This window comes from Syngnathus typhle, linkage group LG11 (genome assembly GCF_033458585.1).
Source record: "Syngnathus typhle isolate RoL2023-S1 ecotype Sweden linkage group LG11, RoL_Styp_1.0, whole genome shotgun sequence".
NCBI lineage: Eukaryota > Metazoa > Chordata > Actinopteri > Syngnathiformes > Syngnathidae > Syngnathus > Syngnathus typhle.
In genome coordinates this window covers 8773711-8784072 of record NC_083748.1, presented here as the reverse complement: position 1 = coordinate 8784072, position 10362 = coordinate 8773711, and the positions used below count along the sequence as shown (strand labels likewise).

At 42.5% G+C, this 10362-nt stretch overlaps 4 protein-coding genes across 5 annotated transcripts; 2 read left to right on the top strand and 2 right to left on the bottom strand.

The window, feature by feature from the left end:
* Positions 1–99: 99 nt before the first annotated feature.
* On the top strand, positions 100–2542 carry tpgs2 (tubulin polyglutamylase complex subunit 2). Of its 2 annotated transcripts, none has more exons than XM_061290651.1 (7): positions 100–476; positions 579–658; positions 742–829; positions 1266–1406; positions 1481–1594; positions 1670–1833; positions 2059–2542. In XM_061290651.1, the coding sequence occupies exons 1-7, from the start codon at positions 401–403 to the stop codon at positions 2275–2277; spliced, it is 882 nt and encodes a 293-aa protein (XP_061146635.1). In that variant the 5' UTR covers positions 100–400; the 3' UTR covers positions 2278–2542. The 2 variants fall into 2 exon arrangements, with proteins under 2 accessions (XP_061146635.1, XP_061146636.1); XM_061290652.1 differs by having other exon boundaries at positions 101–476; positions 1266–1403.
* Positions 1866–5357, bottom strand: aqp7 (aquaporin 7). Its single transcript, XM_061290650.1, has 6 exons — positions 4977–5357; positions 4214–4340; positions 3999–4136; positions 3795–3913; positions 3501–3718; positions 1866–3393 (listed from the first exon to the last, which is right to left on the bottom strand). Exons 1-6 carry the CDS (start codon positions 5142–5144, stop codon positions 3198–3200), a joined length of 966 nt encoding a protein of 321 aa, XP_061146634.1. The 5' UTR covers positions 5145–5357; the 3' UTR covers positions 1866–3197.
* Positions 5358–6674: 1317 nt separating this feature from the next.
* On the top strand, positions 6675–9353 carry zgc:64106 (uncharacterized protein LOC393348 homolog). Its single transcript, XM_061292122.1, has 6 exons — positions 6675–6909; positions 7584–7823; positions 7968–8057; positions 8211–8399; positions 8486–8595; positions 8680–9353. The coding sequence occupies exons 1-6, from the start codon at positions 6753–6755 to the stop codon at positions 8857–8859; spliced, it is 966 nt and encodes a 321-aa protein (XP_061148106.1). The 5' UTR covers positions 6675–6752; the 3' UTR covers positions 8860–9353.
* Positions 9273–10122, bottom strand: mlnl (motilin-like). Its single transcript, XM_061292123.1, has 4 exons — positions 9894–10122; positions 9692–9793; positions 9527–9621; positions 9273–9395 (listed from the first exon to the last, which is right to left on the bottom strand). Exons 1-3 carry the CDS (start codon positions 10062–10064, stop codon positions 9532–9534), a joined length of 363 nt encoding a protein of 120 aa, XP_061148107.1. The 5' UTR covers positions 10065–10122; the 3' UTR covers positions 9273–9395; positions 9527–9531.
* Between the last annotated feature and the right edge of the window lie 240 nt (positions 10123–10362).

The window sequence follows — 10362 nt, the reverse complement described above, 5'->3', positions numbered from 1 at the left end:
AATATGAAGATCTGATTGGCAGGTCTTCAAACTGGCGTTTTTCTATTGGCTTACACACGGACCCCGCCCCCACAGGCTCCCCCCCTCACACGCACCCACGCGACAAGACATCCTGACGCAAACGCTTCCTGCAGACCGCATGGTCACGTGACGTGATGATGATATTATATTAATCAAAATATGAAATAGATTAACCCAATTAATTATCATCTTTTTTTTAATAACAGCGCATCTGTAAGTGTTAAGTGACGCCGGAAGGTGGCAGCGATGTATAACATCATAAACTCTCAGCGAAGAAGAAAAGGCGTTGCCAGCTGCTGATGTACCTTGGTGACCGTGACAAACCCGAAGGGGTTGCTCTTCTAGAAATTAATCAAAACATATTTTTATTGGGAGAAAAATGGACGAGACAAAAATAAGCGTGTCGGTCAAATGTGTGCCTGAAAGACTTACACTGGGCATCACGCGAATCCTTGGTGAGTATTTAGATGCGGCGTCAGAACTAGCAACGTCCGTAACGTATATTATAACGCTTCTTCCATACAATAAATTCTAAATCGTAATTCTCTTTGCACCAGAGAACATGCCTGATGTTGCCGATGTGCGCATCGCAGAGAGGGAGCCTGGAGAAAAAAGGAGTCTCCTCTCATGGGAACAGGTGAAGGAAACCCAACCCATAAGATGCAATTGTCAACAATCAAATGTCAGATTATTAAGAAAACATCTGTTTCCTCTCCGCAGAAAAACAATTGCATTCTACCAGAGGACCTACGAGATTTTTATCTGACAACAGATGGCTTTACACTTACTTGGAGCGTCAAACTAGACGGCAAGTGAATCTGTTATTATTATTCTAACAGTGATTCCCAAATTTGCTATGTGAGTTTGTCAAGTGCGCCGTAGGTAACGATTCTATGCCGGCGATGTATTGTGGAAGAACAATTAAAAGCCAGAAATGTTAGATGACAAATTCCCTATTGTGTGATACTCATATAAAAGTAATCGCTTTTAGATTAACAAAAGAGAACCAGATTTCACACTGAGTATGCAAATTCTGGAGATAATTGAGCTCATCATTATTTTAGTATGCAGTACAGTTAATAATTTTTTAAGTTTTGTGACACTTTTGTTTGTTGGTGGTGTTTTTTCAATTGAAAATATGCATCATAGCTCGGTATATGTTGGGAAACGGGATTTGACATGCACTGAATTACAATTCAAATACCTCTAATAATATTTTGTAATGTTTTTTGTGTCTCCTTCAGATGAATGTGTTCCCTTAGGATGCATGACAATTAACAGTGTGGGAAGGTTGCAGCCTCTTCTCCAGCCATCACAATTTTTCTCTCTGCCAAATGCACCATCACTGGCTGACCTAGACTGGGAGGAGGGCAGTGCAGAATGTGGTGAAACTCATAAGTCAAATTCTGTAATCGTCTTTACCCGGAAATAATGCAAATTTATTTTTGTAATTTAACAGGGTCAGAAAATACTCCCACTCCTCCACATTTTGATTCTCGGAGCCGCATCTTTGAGTTGGATTCATGTGGCGGGAATGGCCAAGTGTGCTTGGTATACAAAAACACCAACCCAGGTGCTCTTGGAGGTTCTTTGTCCAAAAATATATCTGACCCCTGACAATTTATTTAACATTCTTTTCTTCTTCCAGGTGTGGTCGCCCAGCAGAGTGAAATTTGGTTTCTGGACCGCTCGCTAAGCTGGCATTTCTTAACCGCAACCTTCTCCTCTTACTACCGCCTCATGATCACACACCTGGGCCTGCCCGAGTGGCAGTATTTTTTTACACCTTATGGGCCCAGTCCACAAGCCAAGGTAGCAAAGAGAGTTCTTTTGAAAATACTCTGTATCAGTGATACGTTTTAATAAAGTAGTTAATACACCAGGTAAATTGAGATACATTTTGATAAGTACAATGTTTCATTCAAAGTAATGACACTTGATTTGTGTTGGAAAATCAAAATCTTGCTTGTTTTCGTTTCTCAATGTTTTTTAATTTATTTATTTTTTGTGTGTTAACACCCGTCGTTCCCTCCGCAGCAGTGGTCATCGCTATACCAGCCGCTGACCTTCAGAAATGAGCTCAGCCTGACTCCTTCTGCCGGAGACGTTCACATCAACAAGATTGATCCCACAAAGGCTTTTAAAGCCAAAGCCAAGGTACCAACGCCTAAGAAGAAGCCGTCCGCACCGTGCAGCCAAGCGAGCAATAGCAAAAGCCCCGGCAGCAGTGGAAGACCTGGCACAGCGAAGCGATAAAACCGGATTTGTTTGATGATGATATTTCAAGCAGCTCTCGGACAGTACTTGACAACTGAGGCTCTGTCACGAGTGTCCATCAAACTTCATTTAAGAAAGTCACAAGCAATGACCACCTAAAATCAGTGAATTTCATTTTGCGTATTTATACAAAACTTGATCTTATGATCTACCATGCCAGATATAGAATAAATTAACTATGCATAAATTACAAGTCTGTTTTGACTGTAAACTTTAATAATAAAATGCAGCTGCTATTCCTTGATCACATTGTCAATACTTGACACCATAACCCTCAGTCAAATTATCAATATCACAGGTACTATTTATAAATGCATAACTTCACAGGGAAGATACAGTAGATAATGATTCACTTTGTAATGCCCGTGGAGTGTGGCCGCCTAAGCAATAAGACTTCTTGGCTCAACTTTGGGCTCAACTATTTTTCAAGTGATTCCAACATGGTTATCTTTTCACTTTTTGCCCATAGACTGCTGTCTGCCTGAATGAATAATAAATACGTGCCTATTACTCTGCATAATATTAAAGGCTCTTAAAGGAGGTAGGATTTTAAGTCAGTGTCACACTCAGTTACTCCAAAGTTAGACCAGTTACTTTTGCATCATTAATGAAAGTCGGCTGACTCTTCAAGAAAAATATTTTAGGTTTCAACTTGTCTTACTCCTGGATGTTGAACATTTGCATAATAAGCCTTAGCTGAGTGCCATTTCTCTTTCAGCTCCAAGAAGCAGCTTAGCAAGTGATGCAAATTGTAACCGAGTAACTAAGATACAGACACGCGAGTCCCACGTTTGCCTCATTATTAGCGGATCGTCCAATCAAAGCAATTTTGGAATGTCTCAGCTACTCATGTGCACCTGGCTTGACATGCTCCACTCATCGTATTAGTTGGGAACCTCTCACACACAAAAATCAGTGTCAGCGTTTTGTTTTTCCAGTGACGCAGTCTCCTTCTCTACTCTTTCTATCGGTCCAGTGCAATTTTCTGAGCGTGGAGGATGATGAAGTTCAACAAAGACCTTGTAGACTCCCGCACCCAATACGCCTCCAACCATCGGGGCGACAATTGGCACCCACCACCAACCATTTCCGGCCCTGCACAGATCAACAAGCAAATTATTACACGTCTCCTCACTCTCAGACTGTTATCAAGAAAGACAGATGATTATTGGCCGAGTACCTATCGCGCCTCCCCCGCATACCTGAACACGTCAACCCCCCAACCCGCAATGGCCGTGAAGATCCTCGGCCCGATGTCTCTGGTGGGATTGATTGCGTAGCCACTGTTACTGCCCATAGAAATGCCGATTAATAGCACCAAGAGGCCCACGACGGTTGGCTCGGCGCCTGCTGCAGCTGGTTTGTTTTTCTGGTCGGACAAAGCCAACAGGCACAGCAGTAGCAAAGCTGTCCCAAATACCTGGCAGTAACACAATCAAAGTCATGACGAGACCTCATTTTTTATTTGTCTCCAGTGTGAATCCAGTATCTTGTACCTGGTCAATGAATCCTCCCAAGAAGGAGAGGTAATGGGCAGGATAGGTGGCAAAGATACTAGCAGTGGCCTTGACGCCAGTTACAGTCAGATTCCCTTCACAATACTCGTGTATTGCCTCTGCAAACACATCAAATTGGCAATCGATACCTTTGTGTCGTGTGAAAGGAGAAACCGCTCAGTTACCAATCTCGTGTGTCCTCACCGTAATACACAGCATAAACCGACGCTGCGGCTAAAAAGGACCCCAGAAACTGTGAGAAAATATAGAGGGGGAACATCCTCCACGCCAGGCGGCCATAGACACACATGGCGAAGGACACCGCCGCGTTCATATGAGCGCCTGGTGGAATAACAAAGCACATGATGGCACTGATAGCGTTTATCTTTTTATGCTTGAAGATGAGGCAACCTTTATACCTGAAACTTTCCCCCCTACATGACTCCCAATTGCAACACCCAGCCCAAAGCCCAGATTGATGCTTATGTAATGTCCAAATTCTCCTTGTCCAGTCGTGACCTGCGCCACAGAACCAAGGCCAAACACCTGGAAACAGAAACCAGACTGCTCAGATTGACGATTAAGGACAGACAAAATAACTGACGACTCACTTTTGAACTAGTGCTAAAAAAAAAGCTGATCTTAAAACCCTGACGCCAACTTGGACGTTTAGATTAAAACGAGTTGAAAGGCTTACACTGAGCTATTCATTCAGGGAACAGGAAATGTGCAGATCCGCCAGCACAAATCATGCACCCTAAAGTTAAAACGTAAGCAGAGTGTCAAAGTACAAGATGGGGGTGCACACCAAAGCTCAGGACATGTCTTGTTGCTGTTGTGTTAACTTTTATTACATGTGTCGCATGTTTGTCTCTGGGCTTCACGTTGTAACTCACTGTTCTAAATTTGGCATCGATTGGAACACCAAACAAAACATGTGACTCTGGCGACCCCCTCCACGTGGCCCGCTGCCTGACCTTTCTGCAGATTGAATCTTCTCTCACTTCCCCCAAACTTGTGTTTGGTGGCACAAGGCTTTTAATCAAGAACAGAAGCGTGCTCATCATTATCATCATTATTGCCTTGATGTGCCGAAATCAAAGCAATGTCCAAACCTTTTTCAATATCTTGTTGCCAAAGTATGTCAATCTTATCACAAAGGATGAAGAAACAACTTCTTACCATCATCACATAAGTGCAAAGAGTTTCAGCAAGTCCCACGCGAACAATTTTATTCCTTAATCGAAAAGCTCGGGTTACAAGAGGTGCTTTTCGCAGAGAGATTCCTTGATCTGCTGACTGTGCAAAGTCCTTCATTTCTTCTTCTTGTAGTTTGACCATTTCTCTCATTTCGCTTCTTTTGTCTTGCAAGACTACTGTTGGAAAAAATAAAGCTAAATCCTGAGTTCAGACTTGTAGGACTAACATGCTGCCCACATGCGTCCACAAATACAAAACGGTCGCCTTCCCAACAGGCGCCGCTGTTCTCTGATCTAATTTCACGCGAGCTGTGTGCGCCTCTCTCGCTCTCTTGCTGTCTTCGTCAAACAGTGCAATTGGGTCCACACTTTATAGCAGTGACACAATCTTCCTCTCTCCCTCCCGCCCCCCGGATATGCTCACGCTGACATACAGACAGCTGCGGCCTCCAATAGCTTTGCGTCAACACTTGGCCATTGAGGAAACTATTATTTGAAATATCTGCTTAACATCACTGGACAAGGACTACCGTATTTTCTGGACTATAAGGTGCACCGGACTATAAGGCGCACCTTCAATAAATGGCCCATTTTAAAACTTGGTCCTTATTATATAAGACGCACCGGACTATAAGGCGCACCATTAATGCATCATTTCAGATTTTTAATCCAAATCATTCTCCATGTTATCTTTTTTATTTCAACTTCAGATGCAATAAATTACTTTATAATCACAAAATAATGATCTATAGTCTTTTTGACTCATGATTCAATGTCTTCAGCGGGCCACTTATGATTGGTTTCATGACACAATGCTTCGGGCCAGTTTAAATTTAGGAATTTAGTCCATATTTAAGGCGCACTGGACTATAAGGCGTATTGTCGGCTTTTGAGAAAATTTCAGGTTTTTAGGTGCGCCTTATAGTCTGGAAAATACGGTACATACGTAGCATTACACTGAAACATTGAAATGACTCTAAATCTTTGATGATAGCTCAAACTTTTTACTTTGTGTTTGTCTATTGGAGGATGCCACCACAGTGGTGGTAAAGAAGAGATCAAATGTCAATCAATGTTCATAGAATTATCCATTCATTTAGAGGGGCAGGGTCTGGTGTGTTCACACCCACAACCCATTTAAAAATGGCTTGATTGGGTTTGCAAAAATACCAACACCTAGTCTAGCCCACCCCTGTGCAAATTTATACCTTAGATAATCACATAAGGTGAGGCAAACCGGATTTTGCCTCTACAGCATGCAGCCTCATTTGTGTAGCTGCGTGACCCACATTAAAGAGGCCGGTTCACTTCTTCTGTGGACCTAGCTTGCGAGTTTGTTATTTGGCTTTGAAACGATTGAAGCCTAATCTCATACTGCTGGACTTGAGTTGATAAAAGTGCAATCTTGCACACATGTGAGGTAGGCAGGGCGGCATGTAGGCCACCAATAACCAAAGACGTTGCCCAACAGGTTCCACTGATGGCATCTAACGCAACAATGACCAGCTGAAAGATAGTGACGGACATGAAAATGACCTAAAAAAATTGCAAACTTCCCACTTTGGGTGTCAATATCTTAAGCAACCAATTACGACAGCCTCAATAAATCAGTGACTATATACGGTTGCTTTGTCATGAGAACTCTGTGGTCACGCCTACTTGCTGTGGACTGGCCCACATTGTCATACATCAAACTCACAAGCAGCCGGAGGACCAGAACTCGTCCGTTTGTGCTTCTGCAACCACGCTGGCTGATACAATGAGCTGGTTGGATGTGATCGCTCACCTGCCGTGGATGGTAATTACGCTGCTGCTGTGGATGGTGGTGCGCTCACAGCGGAGAGGACCCTGGGACCCACGCGCTTGTCCCACGCAGCTCAAAGGGAAGACGGCGATCGTGACAGGGGCCAATTCAGGTCTGCTTGGCTCTCATGATTCCACCAATATGGCTACTATAGAGTTAGCAATCTTGTGAAAAAAATTCCATGTCAAATTCAATATTTGTTATACAAGTTCAAGATATGTTGACAAGCTCAAATATGATTATTTTGGGATTAATACAAACCCTTATATGAGACATTCCTAAAGGTCATGATCAAAAAAGTGATTTTTTTCCAGCCATAATAACACAAATGTAAAGTTAGGCAAGGCAAGTTTATTTGTATAGCACATTTTATGTACGAGACAATTCAAAGTGCTTTACATAGGAAAGCTGCGTCTCCTGTTGGGTAAATACATCCATCAACAACTTCAAAACACCATTTCTGTTTTCAAATTGATGTTAGAACTAGAAAAAATAAAAAAAAAAGACCAAAATTAAATCATGCTCAGTTTTGTTGATAATGCTTTAAACTCTAGTCTACTTTTTTTATCTTGGCAAGTTTTACATTGCTGTTTCCAGCTATTCTAAACAAATGATGTCACTCAACTGGTTGCAGAAATACTTTTCAGGTGAAAGAATTTCTGAGTGTTGTTTGCTAGTATCAGCATGCAAGAACTTTTGCATTTTTTGTCAACACCGTCACTTAAATGAAATGATTACACTGCTACTGTTTTTGGTTTTGTTTTGTTTTTTTGTCGCTGCTCTTAGGGATCGGAAAGTTCATCGCCATGGACTTTGCTCGCAGGGGTGCCCGTGTCATTCTGGCTTGTCGAAGTGTGTCCCGTGGGGCCGCAGCGGTGAAAGAAATTCAAGCAAAAACAGGAAACCCTGACGTCCATGTGCGTCCGGTGGACCTTTCTTCTCTGGACTCTGTCAGAGATTTTACTAAAAAAATTCTGGAGGAAGAAAGCGCCCTTCACATCCTCGTCAACAATGCTGGAGTATCAGGTGAAATATAAATAGCACGTCATGTTTGTGATTCATTCGAAACATTTCCAGCTCCCCAAAAAGTCTAAGAATGTGGAAGTGTCGGTTTATGGGTCTTTTATTTTTGTTTACATTGTGAATCGTATATTCAATTCCCTCCAATAGGTTTACCCCGGCAGATTACCAAAGATGGACTTGATGTTTCTTTTGCAACCAATCATTTGGGGCCATTTCTTCTCACCAACCAGCTAGTTGGTACGATTAGAGAATGTCTATTACTGCTTGTGGCAATTGAGGTTTGAATGTTCCCTAACTAACCGAAAAGAAAAGTTTATTTGTGATAAGCAGGCTACTCACCCCCCCTCCCTCCCTCCCTCCCTCCCTCCCTCACCCTTCTGATTCTTTCAGACCTGATGAAACGCTCAGCTCCAGCACGTATTGTCACCGTCAGCTCTGTCAACCACAAAAAGGGTGAAGTGGACTTCTCTCATTTTCACGGGGAGAATGTAACTTACGAGCTGGATCGGGTTTATAATCACACCAAGCTGCACAATATCATCTGCACGAATGAGTTTGCACGGAGGCTTCAAGGATCAGGTTGGGCTCCCGTGACTTTGAATTCTATTTATTACCTTTTGATCATTTTATTTACATGCATGTGTGCGTGGGTCATTTTCATGGAGACGTCACCGCCAATTCAGTCCACCCTGGTATCATCCTGACGGGAATATTGAGGCACTATCCCTTCAGAATTCGTTTTATCTTCAGCCTCATTGGACAGTTCTTTTTCAAGGTAAGTGCCTTGGATGTCAATTTTCAGCATTCAAAGTGATTTTTTGGTTTGTTTTCATTTGACCATGCTTTCCCATCTTCGCAGTCGGCAGAGGAGGGGGCAGTCAGCGTCATTTACTGCGCCGTGTCAGAGGAAGCAGAAGGCATAAGTGGAAAGTATTTTGACAGCGACTGCTCCCTTGTCCTCCCCGCCCCTTTAGCCCGAGACACAGCCCTGGCAGTCAAGGACTTTGAGATCTGCGAAAGACTGACATCCAAGCTGTGAAACAATGCTTCTCCTGATAACAGAAAGGAGCTCCACGTTCATGTGTTGTTGTTCAAGTGACTGCACAGGCTTTCGAGCACTCATTCAGTTATATTTAATGCAACTTTGTAAAGTTGTAAACTTTGTAAAGTTGCATTATATATACTATATACTGTTTTAAAACTTTAAATATTTTAAAGGGTATATATAACATTTGGAATATCTGATTGATAATAGCAGGGTTTTTGAAACTTGGACCATAAGACATTTATCAATATCAAATCAAGGCAGCATTACAAATGAAAGTGAGCTACATAAAAATGATCCTTGTTGCGATTGTTACAAAAAAAGAAAGAATTGCAATTTTCTATTACTGTTGCGCAATATTTCAGAACAGGTCTGAGGTTGGTGTGGAAAAGACAACATAGGCTCGATTTAGTTAAACAGTTTTTTTTCCCTTTATTGACTAATATATTAAAAGAAAATACAAGAGCATTCATTCTTTGACGAATTCATACAGCATTTTTATCTTCTGTTCCCCAGCACACTACTCAACTCTAAAGACAAAAAATGGGAGACAACCCAATTATTATTATTTTGAAGTTTTTGCATGAGAGTCATCTTTGGTTCATGAAGTCACTTAAAGGTCAAGAAAGATTTTAGTTCTGGAAACAGTGAAGTACCTTACCGTCGCTACATTTCATGGATGAGCTCCTCGAGCACAGGAGCGACATGGTCCAGCTGTTTGGGTGAAAGACGCACGGTGATGTCCACTGTTTTGTCCTGTACGCATGCACAGAGAATTAACATTTCATATTACACAACACAAGGGCGGCGTCTGTCGTTCACGCACTGGATTTCCACCATGCTCTACTTGGGGAAGCTGTTGGACGGCAACTTCCTCAAACTGGCCGTCCTCCGACCGAGGCTCCATGTCTTTTCTCCCCTCGCGCTCCTGGAGAGCAGACACCCAAACACAAAATATTTTGATTAATGAACTGGTTTTCCCAAACTTGTTTCAAATGACTTATTCAAATACAATCCAATCATCTTACTTTCATCAGCATCATCTCCTTGGGACTGAAGAAGGTGATGTGTCCTTGTGTCCTCTCAACCAGCAACGCCACAAGGCACGCCAGTACCACGCAGACAGCAACAGCTCCACGCATGCTCAATCCGCTCTGTGCTGGGAAAATGTAAAGATGAACAAGCTCATTGGATCTCATCAACTCGAACACTTGTGTGGGAGAGTCACGCTAGAAGAAATACATTCCTGTGGCAATCATGACAAGACAAAAGAAATAAACGACAAAATGTTGCATGCTCACGTGTTGTTTGAACTTTGATCAGTTGGTCCCCGAAGCGTGTTACAAGATGAGAAGAGCGTCTCCTGCCTGAATGAGAACTTGTCCCCGTCAGCCTTTATATCAAGGCGCTCCTGATGGCCCAGCATTTTACCATCCTCCCTGACATCCGCTCCTCAACAGGCTCCTTCGCAAACATTCTCATCCAGACTCATGGAAA

Coding starts and splice junctions, on each gene's coding strand:
- tpgs2 (XM_061290651.1), top strand. CDS start 401: ATGGACGAGACAAAAATAAGCGTGTCGGTCAAATGTGTGCCTGAAAGA. Junction 477..578: donor GGGCATCACGCGAATCCTTG/GTGAGTATTTAG, acceptor TCTTTGCACCAG/AGAACATGCCTGATGTTGCC. Junction 1,595..1,669: donor ATACAAAAACACCAACCCAG/GTGCTCTTGGAG, acceptor TTCTTCTTCCAG/GTGTGGTCGCCCAGCAGAGT.
- aqp7 (XM_061290650.1), bottom strand. CDS start 5,144: ATGAGAGAAATGGTCAAACTACAAGAAGAAGAAATGAAGGACTTTGCA. Junction 4,341..4,976: donor TTTGCACTTATGTGATGATG/GTAAGAAGTTGT, acceptor TTCTGTTTCCAG/GTGTTTGGCCTTGGTTCTGT. Junction 3,719..3,794: donor TGGGAGGATTCATTGACCAG/GTACAAGATACT, acceptor TGTTACTGCCAG/GTATTTGGGACAGCTTTGCT.
- mlnl (XM_061292123.1), bottom strand. CDS start 10,064: ATGAGATCCAATGAGCTTGTTCATCTTTACATTTTCCCAGCACAGAGC. Junction 9,794..9,893: donor AGGAGATGATGCTGATGAAA/GTAAGATGATTG, acceptor TCTGCTCTCCAG/GAGCGCGAGGGGAGAAAAGA. Junction 9,622..9,691: donor TAGAGCATGGTGGAAATCCA/GTGCGTGAACGA, acceptor GCATGCGTACAG/GACAAAACAGTGGACATCAC.
- zgc:64106 (XM_061292122.1), top strand. CDS start 6,753: ATGAGCTGGTTGGATGTGATCGCTCACCTGCCGTGGATGGTAATTACG. Junction 6,910..7,583: donor CGTGACAGGGGCCAATTCAG/GTCTGCTTGGCT, acceptor CGCTGCTCTTAG/GGATCGGAAAGTTCATCGCC. Junction 8,058..8,210: donor TCTCACCAACCAGCTAGTTG/GTACGATTAGAG, acceptor TGATTCTTTCAG/ACCTGATGAAACGCTCAGCT.